The sequence below is a fragment of the Labrus bergylta genome, chromosome 20 (genome assembly GCF_963930695.1).
Source record: "Labrus bergylta chromosome 20, fLabBer1.1, whole genome shotgun sequence".
Classification (NCBI taxonomy): Eukaryota; Metazoa; Chordata; class Actinopteri; order Labriformes; family Labridae; genus Labrus; species Labrus bergylta.
This window is the reverse complement of record NC_089214.1, coordinates 15,734,230-15,758,757: the sequence shown is the minus strand read 5'-3', so window position 1 is coordinate 15,758,757 and position 24,528 is coordinate 15,734,230. Positions and strand designations below refer to the sequence as shown.

Sequence of the window (24,528 nt, the reverse complement as noted above, 5' to 3'; positions counted from 1 at the left end):
TCTTTTGTTTTTGTCCATCTGATTCAATCTCAGTATTGAATTGATGTTGTTTCTCTCGGAGCTGGCCTGTGGGTCTCTGTGGAGGCATGTGTTGTAGAATCTGTGATTCATTGTGTTGCTGTTAGCCAAGGCCGGCCTTCCTTCAAACATTAAAACTGCACAAGGGTCATGTTTGTATCCACACTAAGAAAAACAGCAGCACAACAGAACCAGCTCGAATGAAATGTGATGCAGAATATCAAGTACTTTTTATGTAGCTTCCAAATGGATTTCAACTCCAAACCATCAAGGTAAGCTATGTTAGGAGGGAGGTCTCAGGCTAGACCTCTGGGCCCGTATTCACAAATGTTCTGAGAACCCTTTCAAAAAGCTCCCAAGGCCTGGCTAACACTAAAAGATTTTTTAAATCATGACAGATTAACAGTTCATTTCTGATGTGTGTGGAGAGCAACGAGAAGACCAACCCAGCACACCACACACTAACTGATTCATTCACCAACAATCAGACTACCAAACATGTAAGTTTGTGCTAGGCCTACTTACTGTAAATTCACTGCTTACATTCAGTGTCATTACTGAATTATGATTCTAGTTCATCAGATTTAAGTTTCCCGTCAGTTTATATGATGTCGCTTATTATGTGTGCCGTGAACACAACTGATGAAAAGAAGCAATACTTTGGTCAACATTATTGTTAGTTATTTGTTCAAACGGCACTCCTGTCTCATGCTTTGACCAAAGGAGAATACAGCTAGCTAAAAGATACCAACCTGTGTGCTGGACATGCTAGCTTGCTGCCGCTCCATTGCCGACATCAGACCCAGGCCGTTTCCGAATAGCCACAGTTCAGTTGGCAGTACGTACTTTTCAGTATACTGAACCTTCGTGGTCATTCAGTATGGATACTAACTTCCAGGTTTTATGCAGTATGGATCGGATGTGTGCTTTCAGGAAATGAATTGTATTTTACCACCCACAATGCTGTGCGAAATTAAACATTAATCGTCACGTCACGTCCGCCTCCAAATCAAAACAAACGAGCGTGGATTAATTGAATCAATTTTTAATCTAGAGTTAAAGTCCGGACTGAAATCACTACTTTAAATTAACAACAGAAAATATAACAAATGTCTGCATTATTATAAAACATTTCCCCCTCTATTTAAATAATGATTTCACTTTTTAAATGCGTCTTTATTGGTTTATTTTACTTTATATTCTGTTTATTATTGTCTTTCATTTGTACTTTTCTTTATGAAGACGACTGTATGTTATTTAGTTATTTAATCTGCCTTTTACTTGATTTACACTGTGATATTGTTTTTTGTTTACCTGACTGTATATGCGCATTACTCTTCTTGAATAAAGCTAAACAAAAAAAAACGGGTGGAATGCGGCCGGTTTGGGTAACGTAAATGACGTCACTTCCTTACTGAATGAATCAGAAGAAGTAGGGACAAATATCTGCCTACTGTGCGTGCATACTGAATCGTAGGTACTAACAGTATACAGCACGCATAGTAGGTACTGCCTACTGAAAGATTGAGTAGGTACTTGGCAATTGGGATACAGCCCCAGTGTTAATGGACAAACTGGAACCAGCGAGGCAGACACAGTTGAGCCCTGATTGGACAGAATCCGCTTAATTGATGTCAAATGTAAAGTTCTGCAGCCATCCATCAGGAGGGTAAAACCTGACACCCATACAACAGGTATACTCGCCTCCAACTCTCAAACAGACAGCCCAGAAAGATAAACAAAGTGGGGGAAAAAAACATGTAACCAGAAACCCATGTATTGCCCTCAAAAAATTAAGAATAGTCATGATCATGCAGTGTGGGGGGACATTGGTTTGGGTCTGATCCATCAGTGGCTCCCACACAGTGGCTGAAGGCTGGGTTGTTGGCTATGTGTTGAAAGCCATTGCCTACTTCAGCTAACTGTGCCAGTGTCGGGAAGTGGCCGTCGCATAACTACGTAGCCTAATGGCAATGCGGTCGCCTTTCCCTTAGTCCTTTATGAATTCTCCTTAACCTCATGACGTTTTCCCCGGGGTTAGGAGGATAGCGGAAGGGGATAGGAGGGACAATCCGGATCCTCTCAGTGACAGAAAATTACCTTTTGTTGAGGCTTAGTAACATGAAAACATACAAACATGCACACTTAGACTCACATTAAGTCATACAATAGCTAAAAGTACCCTAAATAGGTAAAAACACATATGCACAGCAATTTAAAAAATACTGCTAATGGTTCTCTGAAACGACTGCCTGAGGGGGAACAGCTGCAATGAGTGGTGAAGGGGGTGTTAAGGGTCCTGAGTGATGCAGACTGCTTTTCCTTTCTGCTGCTTGCATGTAAAGTTCTGACAGTTGGATCTGGGTGGTGCTGTGATTTTTGCTGCATGTTTAATGATACCAGTGAGTTTTTTCTTGCATTTTTGGTGGGAAAGTTGTACCAGAATATGATGTTAAATGTGAGGACTGATTCAATGAGTGACTGGTATACTGTTGTTAAATCGTCCTGTCTGACGTTAAAACGTTTTTAGCCATTGTCATCACAGGTTATATCATGTGTGTATATGGAGATAAGACACAGCCCTGTGGTACCCCAGTTTTTAAAACAATGTCGCTTGATTTAAAACCATTAACTGTAACATGTTGTGGTCTGTCCTTTAGAAAGTCTTTAATCCATAAAACCATTAAAGACTTAAGTGATTGGATCCACATGTAGAGAAACTCATCATGCATGTCTCACTTTTCACTGAAAAAAAAGTCATTGTTGGCTTGAAACGTCTGCAAAAATTATTTTTGTCTGTTCCGCACAACTATGATCCAATAATATTCTTCATGTAGTATTTGCAGAACATTTCTCCATTTTCTCCACAGATTGAGAAACTCTTAAATCTGGATTGAACCTGATTGACAGCACTTGTGGGATCATCTTGGGCATGCTGTTCATGCCAGAGTGACCAACACAACCACGCTGGTTGACCTTCAAGAACTCGTGGTTGAGGAATGGGATGCCATCCCATTCCGAAATGTGACCAGCATGAGCAGGAGGTGCCAATATGTTGTGGCTGTGTATGGATCTTCCACACGCTACTAAGGTCCCTGACAGTGTAAAATGAATAAAGTGTAAAAAACGTATTACTGTGGGAGAGTGCAATCATCCATTCCACCAAGCAACTCAAAACAGGAGGGAATACCAACAGGAGAACATTGCAGGGGATTTTGGCACATTTTTTGGGGGCGCTACTCACACGTTTAGGTGTGTTGCACATTCCAGGAATGCACGATCCTTACAAGTTATACCTCGTTGTAAAGGTAACTAATCAGGTTTTCCAACGATATAAAATACAACACCAATTAGTTTTATTAAAGGGGCAAAATAATTGACCAAAATAATGTTTCCAAACTTTTTTTGAGGAGTTTATATTAGACTTACTTTGAAAGTATACAGCCTAAGATGTTTGAAATCACATGCTCACTTGTGCAGCAGCTTCTTCACATGCTGGTCGTTGTATCAGCACAAAGCATTAATTAGTGATTGGATGCACCTGTGGAGGTAACCACATGTAGAGAAACTCAACATGCATGTCTCACTTTGCACTGTTCAAAGTTCAAGATAGATTTTCGCCTCTGCTTGAGAAACTCTTAAGCCTGTTAAAAGTCCTCACTACTCCTAACAGTGTTTCACCGTCATATTTGCCAGTTTGAACGGCGACCAATCACTGATGTGTATTGTTTTAATTAAAGAGAGTCAGTAGCTTTTAAAAAAAAATATATATATTGACTCATACAAAAGAAATGCCACCAACTCGACCTTTATGGGCTGTGAGTTTTTGGTTTGTTTCGGTTGACTTGGGACATTTCTTGGCGTGGGATGGATGTGTTGCCCCAATCCCATGACAGCCCATGACAGCCCGCAGGTGAGTTTAAGAGTGAGCTTTGGGGATATTTGTGCACCGGTGACATGGCAAGTTGTGGTTTCATAGTTCTTTCTAAACAGCATGCTGTGTATTTTGAAAGTGTTTGATTCTGGGGTCTTAAATGCTGTGTAGCTGTGAAACTGCAGCTTTTTCTAGTAATTAACACCAGTGTTGTCAGGAGACTGAAGCTACACCATCGCCCACCATCAGTCTGCTATAACTGCATGCCCCTCTGTGTGTGGTGTTTGTGTGTGTCCCAAAGCAGAGCTCCATGACACAGGAGGGTAATAGGTGTCAGTTTTAATTAGTGACTCTGTACTGGACACCGTACAGTGTTGCTGAATTAGCAACACTATAAGACGTGCACCCCACCTCATTAACCAGAAGTGTCAGGCTTTCACCTGAGAGAGATTAATGATGACTCAGATAATGCTCTGCCTGGCAACATCACTCCTTCTGACACATGGGCACAGTGTGCATTAAGTCTCTCAGTGAAGGTACACACATTCTTTTTTAAATTTCACTGCAGGTTGAATGACAACTCCAGCTGGGAGCGTGGTGTTAGAGACAGCTTGTGAGAAATATTCTTTTCTCCACAGACAGTAGGTGCTGAGGTGTCACTGAACAAGACTCCTGTAGGAAAACAACGTCTCCAGCTGTACAGAGCAACTCCCAGATAGAGTTCTATCATCACCCAGCAAAAGAAAAACAGAGGCTATTTAGTAGAAGTTGAACGAGAAATGAAACATTTTTGTTGATTTTATTTTTATGACTCAGTTTGTCACTTTGGAGACTTACAGATCAGAGAATCAGAACGACATTAACCCATTACTGAATTTTTAACTGTATTCTAACGTTCAGTAGTGACATTTTTTGTGTATTTATACTGGCCTATACAGGCCTGTTTTGTCAACATTTGTGTTGCCATTGAAAACTTGGAACTGCTGCAGGCCTATGACCTATCACTCACTACATCAACATTTTATTTCCTGTTTTTACTGTATGCCTAATGCAACACACATGGCCCATTTAATGTATTTTCTTTTGCATAGCATTCTACAAAGGTATCAAAATGCCAAAACCATCATAGTTTTTATTTAAATATGTATTCTCACTCTGATGAAGACATAATCAATACCTTCCAAAGCCTTGTAATGTAAATGAAGTTACTGCCATCTAGTGGATAGAGATAATGCTGCATTATAACGTTATAAGAATTTCAGGAGCCCTTAAATATGTAGGCGTGATGCAGTTGTCACTTTTACGCCCAGCGCTCACATTGTTAAAGCAAATTAACTTGCAACCTTGTTAGTGCCAAACCGTGGGTGTGTTTGATTTAAAAGGAAGTGTGATCAGGTGAAAAGCTGGTGCCATGCATCAAAATCATTATTGTTGTAGGCTACTTTTTATTTGGAAATGTTATTCCTGTGCAAATTGAAAATACTCTTACAAAATTGTATCTTAATGGGAAAAGCCACAAATAACTTGGACTAGTGAAATGGTACTCAAGCAATTTAGTGTCATTTAAAATGTATAAAAAAATGGCTAATGCCTGTATTAGGGCAAATTGATTGGTACAAGTACAACCATTGAACTGGATCCTTTTACTTGCGATCCCTGACTGATATGCTGCTGGTGATGCTGAAATGATGTATCAGACACAGCATGTCGGGTTGGTGGTTTAACAGGTGTGATTCGGGCAACCTGAACTACAAAGGACCATAGAAAGCAATGACTGTTGATAGACCTGTGTGGTACACCTGGCATGGTTGGTGATACTCTATCAAATCTGTCGTCATGATGGTACCAGCTGCCAACCTCGAACATCTGCCGTCTGTCATCACTTGGGGGAACTTGACGCCAGCAAAGCAGGAGGCAACATGTGTCTCCTATTAAAAGACTTTTCTTTTCTTAAGTAGCTAGTATTTTTTTGTTTTTTGTCATGGCTCCATTTTTACTATTCAACCCGTTCATTTTAAATAGTAATAATAATAATACATTTTATTTATAAAGCGCTTTTCAAAAACTCAAAGACACTGTAAATTTGTTAAAAAAGCCAGTGGAGATTTTGTAGGACAGGGGTGATGTGTTCACAGGATTGGATGCGGGTGAGAAGGTGTGCAACAGAGTTCTGGATGTATTGGAGTTTATTGAGGACTTTAGATGATGTGCCATAAAGGATGTTATTGCAATAATCATGTCTGGATTTGATAAATTCATGGATTAGAGTTTCAGCAGCAGAGAATGAGAGTAATGGATGGAGACGGGCTATTTTTTTCATTGTAGGGTCTTAATGACTAAAAGATGACAAAAGTTTTGGAAAGGAACCAGTAGATTTCTTCTGTCTACAGCTTCAATGTAATCCTTGAAAATGTGCCTGATTAAGGGACTACAGCTATGCACAGGACAGACTCAGATGTTTGTAAAAACTGTCTGAAGTAATGACAGAAAGAATACCAAAATAAATATACTTATACACTTGTTTTATGGTTTTCATTCGACCCACCCACTCATCCTGCTAAACCTCAATGTTTTCAAACCAGTGTAGATTGTCGTCTTAACTTTAATACTTCTAATCAATACTTCTAAATCCATTTTTGTTTGTACCATGTTTTGTCGCTATTTTATGTTTTTTGGTTCTTTCTTGTGTGTCACTGTAAAGCACTTTGAAAGGCATTTAATTTGTGTGAAAGGTGCTATATTAATAAAGATGAATTGATTCATTGAATGATTAACAAAATGATAATAGAGAAGCTGTAATAAATCTTCCAAACCTCAAAAACTTCCTGGGTAGCTGCAGGATTATCTGCAATAAATGATCTTACTATAACAGTACTTGAATCTAACACTAGGTGGCGGCAAATCCATATTTAAGTTGAAGGCGTTTTATATACAGTCGGCCCAAATGTAAAAAAAAAAAAAGGACAGCTTTTATTATGGAAGTATTTGTTGAAGAGTAAGAATTTTTTTTAACATTTTGACACTTTTCATATTCATTGGCTGATTATTTTAAGGTATTTGTAATTGGTGTCTTTAACTTCGAATTCTTCACATATGTAATTTGTGATCTACTGTCCTGCTGAATATATGACTGACGAGACTGATGTATATGTTTTGTTTTTTTTGTACTTTAATGACTGTATGTGATTTAAGGACAAAAAGTGTGACATCATCCATTTCAATGTGCTCAGAAGAGAACCAGCAGAAAAGTTGAACGGGCATTGTAGCAAAGGTTAAATGGAAAGTCACACTGTTCGTTGAGCATTTTTGTATGTAAAGCTTCTTTCTAAACTGTGTTATGTTTGCTGCAACACGGTCTCACTGTGTTCCTATAGTTTGTCTGTTGTGACGTTGGGGTGCATCATTGCCATGGGAACAGCTGCAGGAATGCTTGTTACAGAGTTAACATTGTTTTTTGTTCTCTCCTCCTGACACTGTCCATTCTTTGGTGCGTGCATAGCTTTTATTTTATCCCTCTTTTATCATGCACACTGTAAAACATTGGCACACACTTATAAAAAGGGGTCTTAAGATTGGGAAAACAGACAGTTGTTGGCAAAATTCCTTTTCCCAAATCATTATTTACCCTTCACACAAACTACTTTACCACTGCAAAATCCAATCCCTCCCTCAGCAGTTATTTTTAGTTTGCTGGGCGTGTACCTGAGAATTTCTCACTATTTGATACAGACATTTTACAAAAAAATAAAAAATCAACAGTTTGATTTATTTGGCCTTTTTAATATCTCTTGGTTGAGAAAATGTTAAGTACCATTGCTATAAAGGAATGTTTACATAAAGGACAAAGTAGTTACATGTGCAGCTGATATTCATTGCATTGTGTCACATTGTATGTAAAGTTTGGTTTCCAAGGGAAACAGCACAGTTAGGAGGTATCCTGGACTATTTGGGGGGAGGGATTCAGAATCAGGCTGTTTGCTCTGTTGTCTTTCCAGTAAACGCATTCCCGTAGCGGGGGCGAGCAGAGCACGCTGAGAGCCAGAGGTTTACCACATGCAGGGCGGATACGGAGCATCCTGCATCCTGGATGCTCGCTGCTGCTAAACCTCAGTCATGGAGACGCAAACATGGGATTACAAAGTTCCAAAGAAAGCCCCCGACTTTACCGCCCTTGCATTGGTCAGGTTACTATCTGGTTCAATTTAGTGCGGTGGCGTGATTTGACCACCAACATAAGGATTTACTTTGTGTATGACTTGGTTTAGAGGTCAATGTTTATCTCGGATGGGAAACATTGAAGGGACACAGGTAACATATCAAAACGATTTCTGAAGAAAAAAAAAAAGCAGTGACAGACTTGTATATAAATAAAAGAAAAACAATCAACTTCTCCCTTGTTAAAGCTCTTTTGAGGAACTTTGGGTTTGTGTTGGTTTTGGCGCGCCCTGTGGACAAAGCCATACCTCTGATCTCGTAGAAGATTTTTTTTCCTGAAGACATATATAAACACACAAAAAAACAAAAATCGTATCTACATCACTTATCCATAATATTTTGCAAGAAAAAAAAAAAATCTGTTTCTGCCCTCGTCTAACAGAGATGTCTGAGAATAAAGAATCTGACTATTTGTACCCAAGCGCCTTTTAAGATGATCCTTTATTTATCCCACAACGGGGAAATTTACATTGTTACAGCAGTAAAGAGCAAAGATTGCAAACAAAATGTGAACACAGTAGTTTTATACAAGCCAATAAAAAAAAAAAAAAGAACAAGCAGTAAGAAAACAAGAACTCTAGACTCATACATAAGCACCATTGTAAAAGAATGGCTCGTCTGTCACACAGTGACCGATGACCTCAGGTGTCCATCTCTGGACTTTGGGGTTGCCGTCCGGCCCTTGCCTGACAATAATTGTGCTTTTGGACGCCAGTGAAGGATCTTCATCAAAGAAGTTGAAGGGTCGGAGGAAGAAACCCACCGCGTTGCCGGGTGTTGCTGTGTTAGGGATGTCTTCTGAGTGAGGCACATGCAGGAACCCCACCGTCACCCAGGCAACCAGGTCCTGCACACAGGAATGCAAACATCACATTAGAGTAGAGTGGGTCACATAAAAGATGTTTTTATTTACATTTGAAGAGCACACTGTTGAAAATGTCAGTATTAGTAACTAGAACAGATGGATGAATCCTAGTTGAGACCAAATTCAAACCACGGATGTAACCTCATATTGCAACACATCTATCCCGCTTCCACAGTGTGAGCCACATTTCCCAGAATCCCTCATAGCATCTCAAAGGACGAAGCATAACAACTGCGACTTCATGCACGTGTGAATAATGAAAAGTGCCGTTTAATTTGCCTTCTCAAAAACCATACAACCAAATCATTAAAGACTGCTCCTGAATAAAAAAAAAAGGTGTTTACTTTGTATGTACAAGATTATCAATGTCAATATACTTTTCATCTTGACATTTACTTCACTGTGAACTACTGTAGCCTTAGTTACTGCCCTACAATCACATTGTAACATTGTGTTGCATACACTGAAGATGTAAATGTGTTTATATCAGTGATTCCTAAGCTTTATCCATGAATGAGCTTCCAAGGGTGGTACACCAGAGTCCACCATTTTGCTTTTCTAAGTAGCCGACGTCCTCAGCATATATCTTAAACATTTTATTTCATGACAGAAAATGTATTACGTTGATTTGCTTCAAAGGGACCTGACATTATTTCTCATATAGCATGAACCTACATTGGTAACATTAGGAAAACAGATATATTCAAATATTTCGATGGTTGGTTGAAGCAGGGGAAATGGACTGGAAGGCTATAAGGTCCAAAAACAACAGAGAGGAAAGTGACAATGCTGGCCCTGATAATGCTGCTGCGCCCACAGTAGATTCCTGCCAGAATAGTTACATTTCCCTCACTAGAACTTAATTAACATGTTTTTAACTTTTGGCAAGGTAGCCCTTTCATTGAAACATTGTTGGCAGTGCAAAGTGTTGGGCCTAGTTTGATCTTAGTGGTTCATGGTCACAGACGTTTGGGATACTCTGGTCAGTATTGATGTTCACTTCTGTACCTGGTTGATAATGTCTTCATTGTTCTTGATGTAGTCCTCAAAGGAAACAACAGGGTCCCAGGGGTTATTCTGGGTGTATATGCTGCTGCTGGTGGCTTCACTATCTTTGTGACGAGTCACAGCCAGAGGATACCTGCAGAGAAACAGTTCAGAAGACACTCAGTTCTTATATTAGTTATCACAAAGGCAAATCACTTAAATGGGCTCATATTTTGTCCAACAGGCATTTCAGAAGACACAGCTTCTACACTAAACACAGGATCCTCCCGCTGGTTGTTTAGGAACATTAGCATTGTCATGGCTTGAGCTTTCATGTCTTGTAGGTTCCTTACAGATTGTTGGTGGGGACGGCACTGCTGCTATGGACCCCCCTCTGTTTGTCCCCAGCCTTCTTCCTGCATCTTATCCCATTTTTCAAGCCTGGCACAGATGTGGCATGATGGCTGTTCATCATGAGTCTGGGTATGTCCAAGATTTCTGCCTCTTAAAAAGGAAGTTTTTTCTTGCTACTGTAACTTTACTTAATGTTGCTTAGTGATCATGATGGATTAACGTTGGGTCTCTGTAATATAGCAATGAGTAAGGTTTTTTACCTGCTTTTTGTCAAGTGTTTGTCAACATTGGTTATGAATTGGCGCTATACAAATACAGATTGATTATGAGTAAAGTACTCAGTAAACTGAATAAAGTAGTCTACTAAGATAGCAAAGATTTGGATAACTCAAGGTGACCAAGGTGATATTCAACAGAGTGTTGTTTGATTGTTGTTGTTTTGTTGGGATCCAAACCATTATTTTACTTTCACCAAATTTAGAACCAACCTTCCAATTCAGAGATTAACCTCAATAATCCTCATGAAGTGAATCATTACAAACAAATAGTGATATTTCTGTAAACATTTCTCAGTTCCCAATGTGTCTAAAGAAACCACATTTGTATAGGTAGGGGAGGAATGTGCTTAAGATGATAAGACAGTGAGACAACCATAACAGTATTTGGTCTTTATTATTTTTTTCTGAAACATAGGTCAAAATTGTTCATTACCTTGACCAACTGATGCCATTTTCCTCTCTCCAGCCTCTTGGAAGGACACTGTGGGCATGCGAGTTAAACTGAATCCGATAGCCCCTCTTGTGTCCCCATTTGTTCTTCTCATTGGGGTTGTGAAAGTGCACATAGCGTGGGAACTTTTTGCCAAAGCGGAAAGCGGCTGACCGTTCAGTCTGGTGCTCCGTTTTGTGGATTTTAGACTGGACGATGAAATGTTTTGGGCTCCAGGGGTTTGTGAAGTTCACCAACTTCAGATCTATGGACTCAAAGCTGTTTTCCCGACCTGTGTTAAATTTAGGAAAAAGAGTTGTCATAAGAAGTTAAATATCTTGGTCAAAGCATTCTGTTTAGACTTTTACATTGACATTTGCACTGCCATTACAAGGCCTTAGACCAAACGCAAACAGACCAGTAGCAGAGGTGTCAGGCAGTTCATTGATGCATGGCCTTAATCGGATGTTTCAACAGATCACAGTTGCACAGAGTTGTTGGGCAACTGTTTCTTTATGACGGGATAAAGTTCAGAAAGCTGTTTAATCTTGACTAGCATCAATAAAAGACCAAGTCAAAACAAGGTTTCTTTGTTTCTTCATATTTCACCACCTTAAAATTCAATTCAAAGTACATTCAAATGCCTTGTTTTTTAAGTTGATTTAAACAAAACCTAGTTTGGGGCTCCTGCAGCCTTGAGGCGAGTGTGCAGAGGTTACAATCCTTCATCCGGCAGCTCCCTATCCACATGTCATTCCCCACTCTCTCTCTCTCCCGATTTCTGACTCTATCCACTGTCCGGTCTAAATAAAGGCATAAAAGCCTTAATATAAACCTTTAAAACAATTATTTCAAGACCACAATGGGCATTTATTGTAACCCCCATTGTTTTCACAAGAAAATGTGACCAAATCAAATCTTATTTTCCCATAAGCTACATAAAGACATACATTTCTGACATCAATTGTGAGATCCAGCTGATGCAATGTTCCACAATTTAAATGGGATCGGGCAGGATATAAACTGACATTCAATTTTGCCCTTGAGTACTGTCAGTGGTTGAAGAAATGGTAAACAGACTTAAGTTTATATAGTGCTTTTCTAGTCTTCTGACTGCTCAAAGCTCTTTCACACCGAGGTCACACCTACACATTCACACACTGATGGTAGAGGTTTATATGTAAAGTAACCATCATTATTAACAAATCCCATTCATAAACATTCATATCCAGCAAACAAGCAGCTTGGGGCAACATCAACCATGTGGCTGCAAAATCACAGAAAGCCAACTGATGGTGTTGACTCTCTGGATACACAACAAACTGAGCAAACAAGCATTCCATCTCCCTAGCCTCCCAGCCCAGCTGATCGTCATCAGGTGAGGAGAGCGTCACAGGTGCAGTCAATAACTTCTAACAAGCAAGGAAACCTGTGACCTACTGGTGGTTTCCTTGGGTATCTATCCATAACAATGTTTGACTTCCATGTGAAATACTGATTTACTTTCCATATTGGGCTTTAGCATTCATTATCATGTGCAATGTTCCTTCATATCACTATCACTATTATGTTCAACATCCATTTCTTTATGATCATGTAGTATCGTGTGTTTTCTCTACCTGTAGCTTGAATAAGCTGTGTCTGAACTGTCAATAATGCCATTATGTTTTACCCATCTTTCTCTGTTACTAAACTTAATATACTTGTATTTATCCTTTTTTAAGGCACATTTTTTATCTTGTTGTTTTAAACCCTTATCCAATTTGTACTTTATAATACACTGTTTGCTTTATTTAGTTTTTTTAGTTGTCTCATATTTGATGCTCTTTTGTGTTACTCTTTTTTTGTACTATAATTTTGGAGCAACCACCTGACACAAGAATTTACTTCAAGGTTTAATAAAGTTCCTCCTTATCTTATCTTATGTTAGAATGTGTGTAACAGTGGGGCATAGCCACACAACTCCTTTGTATTGTATCCTACCATTTAACCTGTCGCCAGCTTGGTGTTTTGGATCCTGAAATGACTGTCATTCGGTCACCATGGTAGTGACTTGTAAATCATAGGAAGCCAAACAAACCCTGTCTACTTGCTGTTTTAACCTACATTTGTCCACAGTGTACCCATTGAAGAATGGCCTTTTTCTTATCGGCTTTCATACAAAAGGCTTATTTGGCAACCAGTGGAGTCCCCCATTGATGACCATTAGAAAGAATGCTGGATTTAGTCGCGTCTACTGTAGATTCACTTTTCAGACCCCTTCTTATATATAGTTTATGGTAGATATCTCGTGGAAATTTGTAATGTTAGCATAATAAAACCAAGATGCTTCATCCAATTCTTGTATACAGTCAATGATAATTCTGTCAAAATACTCACCAGCAATATCCAGATCCACTTTGTAGTGAATGAGGTGGGTGTGAAGGTTACCAAGCACATAGTTGTAAACTTTGGTACCATAGTGGAGTCCATTCAGAGTAAAGAAAGTGGCATGGATGTATCCAGTAGCGCTGACTTTTACCTCCACTACCCCATTCTGGTAGAACAGGAAGTCCCAGATGTAGTCATAGTTGTATACGGTTGATGTCGTCCGCAACACCAGCACATTGTTTTCAAGCCCTCCGTAGAAGTTGTATCCCCCCTTATAGTTTGAGTCGAAATGTCTCCTTAGAGGCATAGCAGTGTTCATCTCAAATACACACAGTGCATTTCTGTGGCGTCGAGGTTTGTCCGTGTCAAAGAAGTGGTATAGATCAACAAAATGAGCAATTTCTGGACAGTCAATTCCAGGTGCCAGCTCATAACTTGACGCGCCCATCGCCCAGCCAGCATCAATGTACTTCGTTTGCATGCCAGCAGGAGTATCACCGGAGTAGAAGGCAATGGCTTCTTGGAGGCTGATCTCATATGCAATCCTTTCTCCATTAAAACGAAGGTCAAAGACTTGAAGCCCTGCTGATGAACGGACTCGGTAGGCAAACGACCATCCAGCATACTCAACAAAATTTCGGTCCACATAATAGCGAGGTCCTTGGGGTTCAACAAGCTTTGGACCATGGATATCAGAGGGAGTGTTGCTCTTACCCCTTGGGATATAGGTAGAGTAGAGGTCACTGTCGTCATGTTCGGGCAGGTTGATTTTCTCCACGTCTCCTGATTCATATTTTTCCACCAGTTCATCAATACTGTCAAAGTAAATGCTGTTGTACCAGACCTTCTCGACAGTCCAGTTTTTTGGATCCACGTCCTTGTGGTTGATGAGCACCTCAAACCCAACTGGGTGGATGAAAAAACCCTCCACAAACTTCTGCAACATGATCCAGGACCTTCTCTCACCTGGACCCAGCCCACGGGGGGCGATGTCTGAGAACGTCAAACAGCGGTCAGAGCAGTTGCTGAAAGAAAACCCACCTGTGGTCTCAAACAGGAGCTTGTGAGCTGTGGTTGCAATCTTATCGAGTAGTCTCTCAATATGGTAATACTCAGACTCAGTGATGGGCCTTGACTCAAATGAGATTGACTTGTTCTCCTTGAATGATTTGACTTCATGGGAGTGTGGAGATGGCAGAGGACTTACAATGTACTCAGTGATGTTGGGCTTAGTATGCTTCCCAAACTGGACTATCACACGAGCTTGACGCAGGGGTTTGGCCTGTCCACGGTCTAGAGCTCTCAGGGCTTCATGCTTCCTTGGTAGATGGAGTTCTATCATTAGGATGCTGTTCTTCTTCAGGGTCTTGCTACGAGCGTTTGTGAGCTCCAGCTCTGGAATACCGTGCATGTAGGCACGGACAGCTTTCAACTCACGCACTGTGAGGTCAGCAAACATGGGGGCGCCATGATGAGCCCAGTCTCTTGATCTGGAACCACTACAGGCAGCCAAAATGACCAACTGAAGAAGACAGAGAAGCCTCATGTCTGTAATAAAATGAAAAAATAATATACAGCATTTATTCTGGGAATAAAGACATTAAATCGAATATAATGACCGAATTATTCAATGTTTTAAACCAGGAGTAAAAACTACAAAAGAAAGCGTTACATTTCTGCATTAGATCGTTTTTTAGACTCAAAGTTAAAGCAAGTTATTTAACTAACTGGCTTTGTTCTTCTTTATTTACTTCACTTCAAAGCTGATAAGCAATGCTTTCTTTTGCCTGGTATTGCTTTTGCTTTTTTTTTTTGTCAGTTTCTCCTCTACTTCTCCACAGAAAAACACAATCAATATGTTTTGGTTCCCTTTACGACACACTCACTCAACATTGTCCCTGTTCTCAGTGTATCTTCCCTCATTCCTTGTTCTGCACTTTCAAAATGACCCATACTCTTGCATCATTTTCCCAACTACCAATCGAGTTCTCAATGCAGTTAATCAAATTCTTCCAAATGAATGAGTTTAATTGCATGTTTACACTTAAGAATTTACACAGTAAAGTTGTGATACATGGTGTACTGATTTTTAAATTGTTCTAAGCTAAGAAACTCAATAGACCAAAGTGCCTTACCTTCAGGTATTCTCTTGCATCAAGCCCTCTATTAAACAAGTTGAATCAACTCAGTCCTCCCTGTTTCAACAATTGAAGAAAACTATCTTAAGGAAAAAAAAGGATCAATGGAATGGCGCTTATATTTAACCTTGTACTTAGCAGTGAGGGAGACTGATTGGCCAAGGCAGGGTTGTAAATATGATGAAATGGGTTCTTCAGCAGATAAACCTGCAGAGGGGAAGGCGTCTTAATTTGCATAGCACCTTTTCGATAACAAAGCAATTTAAAGTGCTTAAAGGGCGTTAAGAGAATAAACACAAGGCATTTGACAAAAGAGGGCTTTGTCTCGAATTAAAGAGGAAGTCAGTCATCATGTTAATTTAAGTAGAAAAAGGGAGTGTTGCATTGTTTCAAACAAAAATAGGATTTACAATGTATTAATGATAATTATATTCAGTCATCTGTTAAAATTCATTCAGTTCAAATTTGATAACTTATTTTATTTGTATTTTGTTTATAGTGTTACAGCTTCTGATGGTAAAATACAAAGAATCTCTCATTACAGTACAGTGGTAGTAAGGCATTAAAAACAAATTTACTCAATCCCCTATATTGTTTTTAGCCCCACACCTCCACCAGAGCTGCTCAGATGCAGTACAAAAGCAAAACACAGTAGATAACAGAAGCTAAATAAAAAGGTTAGGATGCACCCTTTTCTCACTTTATGTCTCTTTAGACCTTATAGAATAACACTGATTTAGATCAATGGTGTATACCTTCCACTTATTGATTGTGACAAGATTGAACTTTGTACCTTCATTTGCCTCAAGGGATCACTGTGTACGTGACGTGTAATAGAAGTACAAAAGTTAACCATTAACAAGAATAAATACAGGGTGCAATCTACTTTCACGAAGCGCCATTTCAAAGTTCTACTTTGTTCTACTAGTGCATTAGATATCTGAACATTTAATATTATGAGAGTTTCCAGAGAGGAAGGTGGAGAGTAGCAGGGAAAACAAGAGGAAACACTGTGACAAAATATAGTTTTACAAATGTGAAAATCTGATTTAAAGTATTGGTCAAAACACAGTAGTGAGAGTACAACATATGCTATAATAAAGCTTTAAAGGTTTCTTTGGCATCTATGGTGATAGTAGTAAAGGAAATAGTGTTTGTGAGATATTAATTCTGAAACATTATCACATGTTTACACCTGATTCAACTGGTTAAGTAGCTCAATGATGATTGTAGTATGACACTTCAGGGCTGCTATAGCTCTGTGAAATTATGTAATGTTGTTGTTCTTGAGAGAAGCCAAAGCACCTCAAAGTGACATATACAAAACATTGCATATTAATTGATATAGTATGATATGGGATTAGAGTATATGTTTGGTAGATGTAGCACTTTAGCACCAGTCTCTCAAATCAAAACGAAGCTGTGTGTCTGCAATGCTTGCAATGTAATTCCCTCACGTGAACAGAGTTCATAAAGGGCTCCTAAAGTCAGCGAGAGGTCCCTCATGCAATTGACAATTTGACAGTGGGACAGCACGAAGCCCTCACAGACTTACCGGGAATGTCCATCAAATTCAGTGAGTGTGTGAGGGTGGACATTGAGATTGGGTCATTCTGAAACTATCATCATGGGAAGAAGCTGCCACACAAGTGATTTTAAACGTCTTGTAGGTGTTATACTTATAAAGTATGTCTTACAAATCATCACACAAATGCTAATTTTATAGTGTTCATTAATTGAACAATGTCTGACTGGATTCTATAGATTTACTTTTTTTCTCCCCTTTTTTTTTAGCCAATCACAGCTTCTGAAAAAAATGTTCATACAACGGGGTCAACCACGCCTCCTCACTAAGATAAAAGTTTTCCTTGCTCAGAGTTGCTCTGAGGATGTTCCTAAATCACTCCTAGGCTAAAAATCCTTGTTATAATCCTTGTTAGGATTTTTTTCTAACTAAATTAGGAGCTCTCTGAGAGGATTCTCAGAATGTTTGTGAATACAAGCCCTGCATACAGATATGCTGCCCAAATTTGACTGGATTCCTAATTCTTTAAAGTATTTTATACCCTGAGACTTTATTTTCGGTTTGGAAAAACTGTTGGTTCTCTATTAATTATTCTCTTGCACCAAAACCCAGCCATTAAAGAGCCCATATTATGCCCTTTTTGGGGTTCGTATATTTAATCTATGTACCTACTAAAGTATGTTCACAATAGCTAAACTTCTAAAAAAGTGTCTGTTTTCATGTACTGCCTCTCTATGCACCGGCTTGCTTCTGACTCTCTCTCTAAGGCTCTGAAGTGCCCACGTTCAGAGTCCCCACGTGTGCCAAGTCTGATCTGATTGGTCAGCCTGTCGGCTCTGCCGTAATTGGTCAGTCACTCAGCACGGTTCTCGGAAATGTCACGCCCCTTTTACCATATTGGGAATGCAGCCACTTTGTCTGAGGGCCGAGCAAAAACATTAGCACCATAGCACTACTGTGCTACTGCAGGCTACAGCATATCGTGGGCATGCTACAGAAATTAATGGGCGTGCAACATGAGCTGGAAAACACACTAAAGAGCATATAAAACCAGAAAAAGTATAATATGACCCCTTTAAGCCTCCTACTAACAGTGTCCCTGAGTGGGCGGGGCCATCTCCCATGGTTGATTTCATGCCACTAAAGTTTTTTTGGCTGCTGCTGTCTTGTTCAACTTTTTTTGCCACATTTCTCCCAATCTGCTTTGTGCCTCCGTATAGGAGAAATATTTAATAATTAGCAATTAAGCTCTACAGTGGACAGTGACTTAAAAAGGTTGGACACTGCAAAGACAAACCATTTTCAGACAATTGAGGTAACCTGTTTGGGTCACCACATTTTCCCTCGAGTGCGATTGACATTCCACCCATGTCTGACAAGAAGAGTAAAACTATAACTACAAATCTATTGATTAGCTCATTCATTCCCCAGCACAATATTTCTTACAAACACATTGTCATTGTTAGCATGCTACCATGCTAAAGCTAAAGCACTGAGCCTTTGCTGCATTTACACCAATGCCAATGAAACCTGCAAGCAAAAGTCCCTCCCTTTCCCCCTAAACATCCCCCTATTCCTACTTCCCATAAGCAATGATGAAGAAGTGAACTAACAACTTCACTCACTATCAAGAAATGTCTCCAGGTAAGCATGGGAAACGTGTTAGAAAAGTAAATTATGACACACACACACTATTCATGTAAACCCTCGTGACATCCGCCGCTTCTTCTTTCTCTCCCCTGTTCATGCTTCGGTCTGGTGACAGCTGTGTTTGAGGCTCCTCGCTCAGGGGGCAGGAGGTCAGACTTGGGATATTGGTGAGTCTAAAAGCCTTCAGTCCCCAATGTCTGTTGACACGCTTCATTGAATAAAAGCCCCCATCATCCTGTCTGTGACGCCTCTCTTTACAGGATTAGGCTCTGACAAACATCTCTTTCTTCTGAGGCTGAGACTCCACCACCCCCGCTATCACCTACAGCCTCCTGTAATGGTTGACGGGGCGAGGTCAGTGGACGTGTCCGTCACTGGTCCGGTGACCTATCTCTGCCCTGCCAGCTGTGACCTCACCTCTTATGTCCAATGGCAGCAGGTTCAGATGCTACTGTACGTCCCTTGAGTTGCCCCCCACATTTAAAACCCTACATGTGGGGCTCCGCTCCCCCATAAGACAAAGTATCACTTCACTGAGGATTGTATCACATACTATCACACATAGTGTCAGGCAGAAGAAAAAAAAAAGTGATTAGCAGGACAGTCAACCCATAAAAACGTCTTATTTTGATTTACAAGCAAAGGACTTTGTTTGGCAAAAAACCCAAGAATTCCCAGAAGCACTTTAAAGGTAGGTGCACCTTTTCTCAAATAAAATAGGAAACATAGAGTACTTTAGAAATATCATTTTATGTATTTTTTATAGTTGAACAAATGAACATCAACTCACAGAGAAGACACATTATAGTCATATCATTAACAGAAGCGTACTTGCCTAGATATGTAAATGTAAGTAAATTTTTCTAAAGTTGCAGTTCAGTCATTAATATTTCTTCCTGGAAACAATGATATTTTCACCTTTAAATTATGATACTGAAAATAGTTCTTAAAAGTGTAACATTTTTTTTTCCAAACAGGATTTTTAAGCACAATCATTCAGAAGAAGAACATGGAGACACTTACATTGTTTCTGCTTGGACTGTACACAGTGATGGGAATGGGGTGAGTACTATTCAGACCAGTTGATGTAAGATCAAGAATATTTTGTCAGAATCCGAAATTCTTAATTATCCCAGGGGGAAATTCGGTAAAAAAAAAGGTACACCTGGGGTGCTGGTGGCGCAGTGGTTAGTGCGCGCGCCCCAGGTTATGGAGGCTATAGTCTTCCAAGCGGGTGGCCCAGGTTTGAATCCAGCCTGTGGCTCCTTTCCTGCATGTCATTCCCCTCTCTCTCCCTGATTTCCGACTCTATCCACTGTCCTTTCTCTCAATTAAAGGTACAAAAAAAACAAGGTACACCTGAGTCTAGCGATAAAGAAGTGGGTAAAGACGGAATGTATGAAATACATGGTGTACAGATCACAGAGTAAACCACATAGACAGCAGGTTAACTTTGGTTCAAATGGTTCCTTTTTGATTCAAAAAAGTTTGCAAGTCAACAAGTATATCATTGTACTCATACTATCACATTAGAACTGCCATGATGTGAATCACTGGTGTTTTCTTTTGTTAATCCTTAGCTCATTCACAATCTAATTTTTCACGATTGACTGAACATGATTTATGTTCAAGGCAAAAATGTATGATTATGCAATATATTGCTCATTCAGATGTTCTCTGGATGGTCCCAACTCCTGACTTGTTCCTCCAAGTTGGGAGTTTTTAAAAAAAAAAAGGAAATTCCCTGGGCACTATAGTGATGGATTAGCCTAACGGATTATTATCTATTTTCAGAATTTTTTTTTGTTTTGATATTGTAGTATTTGTTCAAATAGCTGCTTCACCAATAAAAGAAAATCCTAAAACAACTTAAAACAATTGCTTTACGTAACTTGTTATCTGGGTTAATTGATTTGAAAAAAATAGATCTAAACTATGGGAATTCATATGAGTTTCTCACTGTGAACACATTATTTTCATATGCAATGTTTAAGCATGGATTCAGGTCAACTCCAAAAATCAAGTAAAATTCTTTTGCCGATTTCCTGATTTGTTGGCGCTTCTTGCGTAGGCGATCACAATATTTTCCCAGGTAGCAATTTTTTTCAAATAATTGCTCACTGAAGTAATCCAGGGTTTCTCCTGATTTTATGCATGTATTTTTTATAAAATATATTTGTGTATATACATATATATATATATGTATATAAGTTTCCACTATTGTTGGTTTCTGTTTTAATTTAGGGACTTTTTATCTGCCAAGTGTCATGACATCGCCTCAGGAAATGTTTAAAGGTGATATTTTAAGACTGATGGCATTTTTTTACGTTTAATTCTGGGCTTTTTATGGGTTTATTTTAGAAATCTGACAGTGGATAGAGTCAGATATCACAAAGAGAAAGAGAGTGGAGAATGAAGTGCAGGAAAGTAGCCACAGGTCGGATTCAAACCCGGACCACTTGCTACCGGCACCCCAACCAATGGCATTTTTAGGGACAGATACATACAGGAGAAGTATTTACAATGCACTTGTATGTGTTTTATAATGACTTTCTTTCGGTTAGTAGTGGGTAGACGTTTCACCCTTGATTGGCATTTAAGACCTGTAACTCAACTATAAGCAAACATTTTGTGTGAGGCAGTATTGTAATAAATCCAGTATTGCAATGAAAATGAAATGCATGTATTCTACCACAGACACTGGTGTGAACACACGGTGCAGGAGAAAGCGGAGCATGTCCTGTCCCCACGTCTACAGCTTGAAGTGAGCTGCTCAGAAGTGTATCAGTATAACACTGAAGCCTGGAGGCTGGATGTGGACAGGATGCGAGTCAAGCATGGAGGCGATGATGGCATTGCACTGTACTACAAACAACAGGGCCCCAAGGCAACCTGTTACATGTACAAGTAAGTGAAAAATGGTCAAGCTTAAGTTCAAATAGCTAGTAAGGTCAGCTGAGGTTTTTGTGAAAAGCATTGAACAGCTCAGAATGGGAAGGCCAGATTGATGTTTAAAAAACATTATTGCATTATTGTTTCCATTAAATTTGTGATTCCCAAAGTGGGGCCAGGGACCCCAAGATAGCAGTTTGTTGTGACAACAAACGGAGGAAAACTAGCCACTTATAAAAAAAAAAAGGAAGAAGGGAGGAAAAGGTGATACGGCAACATGAAACTTCACAAACTGTGACGTCTGGTGTTGATTCACTTTCGGCCTTACATTTTCCTAGAAGTCCTGTCACAAAAATTTCCCATGCTTTGCAAGTAGTGAAAAACGATGTGCATTGTTTTTGTCAAGCCTTGCCGGGCCTCTTTTCTCATACCTGTAGAAACTGCAGCAAATGTTAAAGATACTTTCTAAACATATAGGAATTTGTTCGAGAAGAGCAGACTGACATTGTGTTTAATGTACTGTATGTCGATATGATATATGTTGATGTGTTTGGTGAGGTTGTGGGGCTTAAAAAATATTTTCATCTATCAAAGGGGAGCCCTGTAGAAAAAGTTTGGGAACCTCTGCATTAGATGGAGGCTTTTTTTTCCCTCATATTTGAGAGCGTGGTCTTTTTAGACATTGAGAACATGACCTTTTGATTCAGATTTTTCATTCTTCGACTAACCTAAAATTGTCTCTCTGTTTGGATTCGCTCTGCTTGTGCTCAAACTCTATGCTTGGGGTTCTATGAAACCATGTCAGTGCAAGTGTGGGGCTTGGAGGAAAAGCTTTTTTAATAAAGTCACATGCTCGAGTAAAAGATCATTCTCTTGTGTAAAATAAGGGGGAAAAAAGCATCATTAAAAAAATCTGCATTGTGTCACTTTGTCGTTAGAAATTTGGCAAATATATTTGAATATATTGAAACATGGGCTTCAATTGGTGACCCTCAAATTGCCTGTGTAGGAATTTGAGTGTGCCTGGTTGTATGTCTCTACACTGTATGGCAGCCCTGTGATGGACTGCCGACCAGTCCAGGGTGTACCCCGCTGCTTGGATCAGCTCCAGCCTCCTGCAACCCATAATGGGAAAAAGTGTTGTAGATAATGGATGGATGAATATTGAAGGTTATGAAGAGCTGGGTATGAGAGAGGGAAGATTGCAGGAGCAGACCTGTTGTCTACGCTCTCCTGGTGACATATATTGACAAGGAATGCATTACAGGAGTAAAGAGATTTAGTAAATCAAGACATTTCAAAAGCAATGCCTTGTGTAGGATATATTTTTAAAGCTATGTGTTGTAATTAAGAGTGACTGGTATAGCATTAGAATGAATGCACACAGTTTCTAAATGTGTAAACCCCTAACCTGACATGTTTGTTGTTTTAAGACCTCCAGAGATGGAGACGCAGACTGTGAACAAAACAGTGAGGGTGTGTTGTGAAGGCTGGGGAGGACCACGTTGCTCTGAGGGTGAGTACATAAACGAAGAAAAATCATTGCAATGACCAAGCATGCATGACGCTTGTATCGCTTGGTAAAGTAGACACAGAAAAAGCGATACATCGTAAAATGTATAATCCTACACAGATGGGGAAACCGTGCTAACTGGCGGACATAGCATAATGCTGCGTCTCAGAACGGGGCAGATAATCACAGCATGAAATAAAACTTCTGAAGAACACAGACAATTCAGCTAGTTTGACATGCAGTGCAGACACACATTCAAATGTTTGTGTTGACCGTGTGCTCCAGACGTTTTCCTTCATGATAAAATCCTACACACAAAATCTTCACATATAAATATGCTGTAACTTCAAATGATCAAATTGATTGAATTGATTCAAATTGAGCAATTTCATTTTTTCTACATTATGTGATTATTGGGTAGTGGGGCAGGACTAGCTCTGTGTCGGGACTTGAGAACTGGAGGGTCGCCGGTCTGGAAATTGGTCTGGTAGCTGGAGAGGTGCCAGTTCACTTCCTGAGCACTGCTGAGGTGCCCTTGAGCAAGGCAAACTGCTCGGCGCTCTTTCTTGTGCAGCCCCCTCACTCTGACATCACACCGCTAGTGCATGTCCATAAGATCCTGTTTGTGCATGTGTGTGTATTTCATGTGTGTGTGTGCAGGTGTTTAACTAATTTCCCCTCGTTGGATTCCATTCTTCTTCTTTATTATATAAATGTTATTTATATATCTCTATGGCAATGTTATTTGTTTGTTTGTTTTGTCATTCCAGACTAGGTTTAATGGCATTCTTACAAGTATTATTATGGTTTATGTTTATCACTTGTTTAATCTACAGTCCATTTATCATATTGCTTAATGGGCAACAAATCAGCACATCTACCTAAAATATCTCCATTAAAATAGAAAATAAGGGGGCACCAGTAGCCTAGTAGTTAGTGCACGTGCACCATGTATAGAGTCTATAGTCCTTCAAGCAGGTGGCCCAGGCTCAAATACGACCTGTGGCTCCTTTCCCGCATGTCATTCCTCTAACTCTTGCTCTCCATTTTTGACTCTATCCACTTTTCTCTCTCTAAAATAAAGGCGTAAAAAGTCCCAAAAAACTGCAGGAGCTGAAACTAAATTGCCCTTCAGGGATAAATAAAGTTGTCTGAATCTGAATCCAAAATAAACTCTTGAAAAATATAGAATATTGGAAAATCTTTTTACTAGCTCTTCTGGCATTAATAAAACATTTCCTGCACTATAAATATAACTAAGAATACAGTCTAGACGTGCTCTAAATGTAATGTCATGGGATGACTTATTTTGTGATTCTAAAGTTATTATAATGGAAATTGGTTGAATAATGTATTCACTGTATCAGATTTATTTGATAGAGTAACTGAAGTCCATTGCTCATTTTTCTACTAGTATCT

At 39.5% G+C, this 24,528-nt stretch overlaps 2 protein-coding genes across 2 annotated transcripts in view; one reads left to right on the top strand and one right to left on the bottom strand.

Moving 5' to 3' along the window:
- Window positions 1–7,651: 7,651 nt before the first annotated feature.
- Window positions 7,652–15,686, bottom strand: aoc1 (amine oxidase copper containing 1). Its single transcript, XM_020639812.3, has 5 exons — window positions 15,527–15,686; window positions 13,401–14,939; window positions 11,025–11,313; window positions 9,981–10,113; window positions 7,652–8,954 (listed from the first exon to the last, which is right to left on the bottom strand). The coding sequence occupies exons 2-5, from the start codon at window positions 14,935–14,937 to the stop codon at window positions 8,691–8,693; spliced, it is 2,223 nt and encodes a 740-aa protein (XP_020495468.1). The 5' UTR covers window positions 14,938–14,939; window positions 15,527–15,686; the 3' UTR covers window positions 7,652–8,690.
- Window positions 15,687–21,381: 5,695 nt separating this feature from the next.
- The window catches only part of sspo (SCO-spondin), an 84,108-nt gene continuing 80,961 nt past the window's right edge, over window positions 21,382–24,528 (top strand). Inside the window, 2 exon segments of the mRNA XM_065949160.1 lie at window positions 21,382–21,611; window positions 23,030–23,112. Coding sequence (XP_065805232.1) covers window positions 21,382–21,611; window positions 23,030–23,112 — 313 coding nt within the window.

What these genes read in the sequence shown, in the direction of transcription:
- aoc1 (XM_020639812.3), bottom strand. Translation starts at nt 14,937, where the DNA reads ATGAGGCTTCTCTGTCTTCTTCAGTTGGTCATTTTGGCTGCCTGTAGT. An exon ending in AGTGGATCTGGATATTGCTG is followed by an intron (nt 11,314 to 13,400) that starts GTGAGTATTTTG and finishes AATTTAACACAG; the next exon opens with GTCGGGAAAACAGCTTTGAG. An exon ending in ATGAAGACATTATCAACCAG is followed by an intron (nt 8,955 to 9,980) that starts GTACAGAAGTGA and finishes TCCTGTGTGCAG; the next exon opens with GACCTGGTTGCCTGGGTGAC.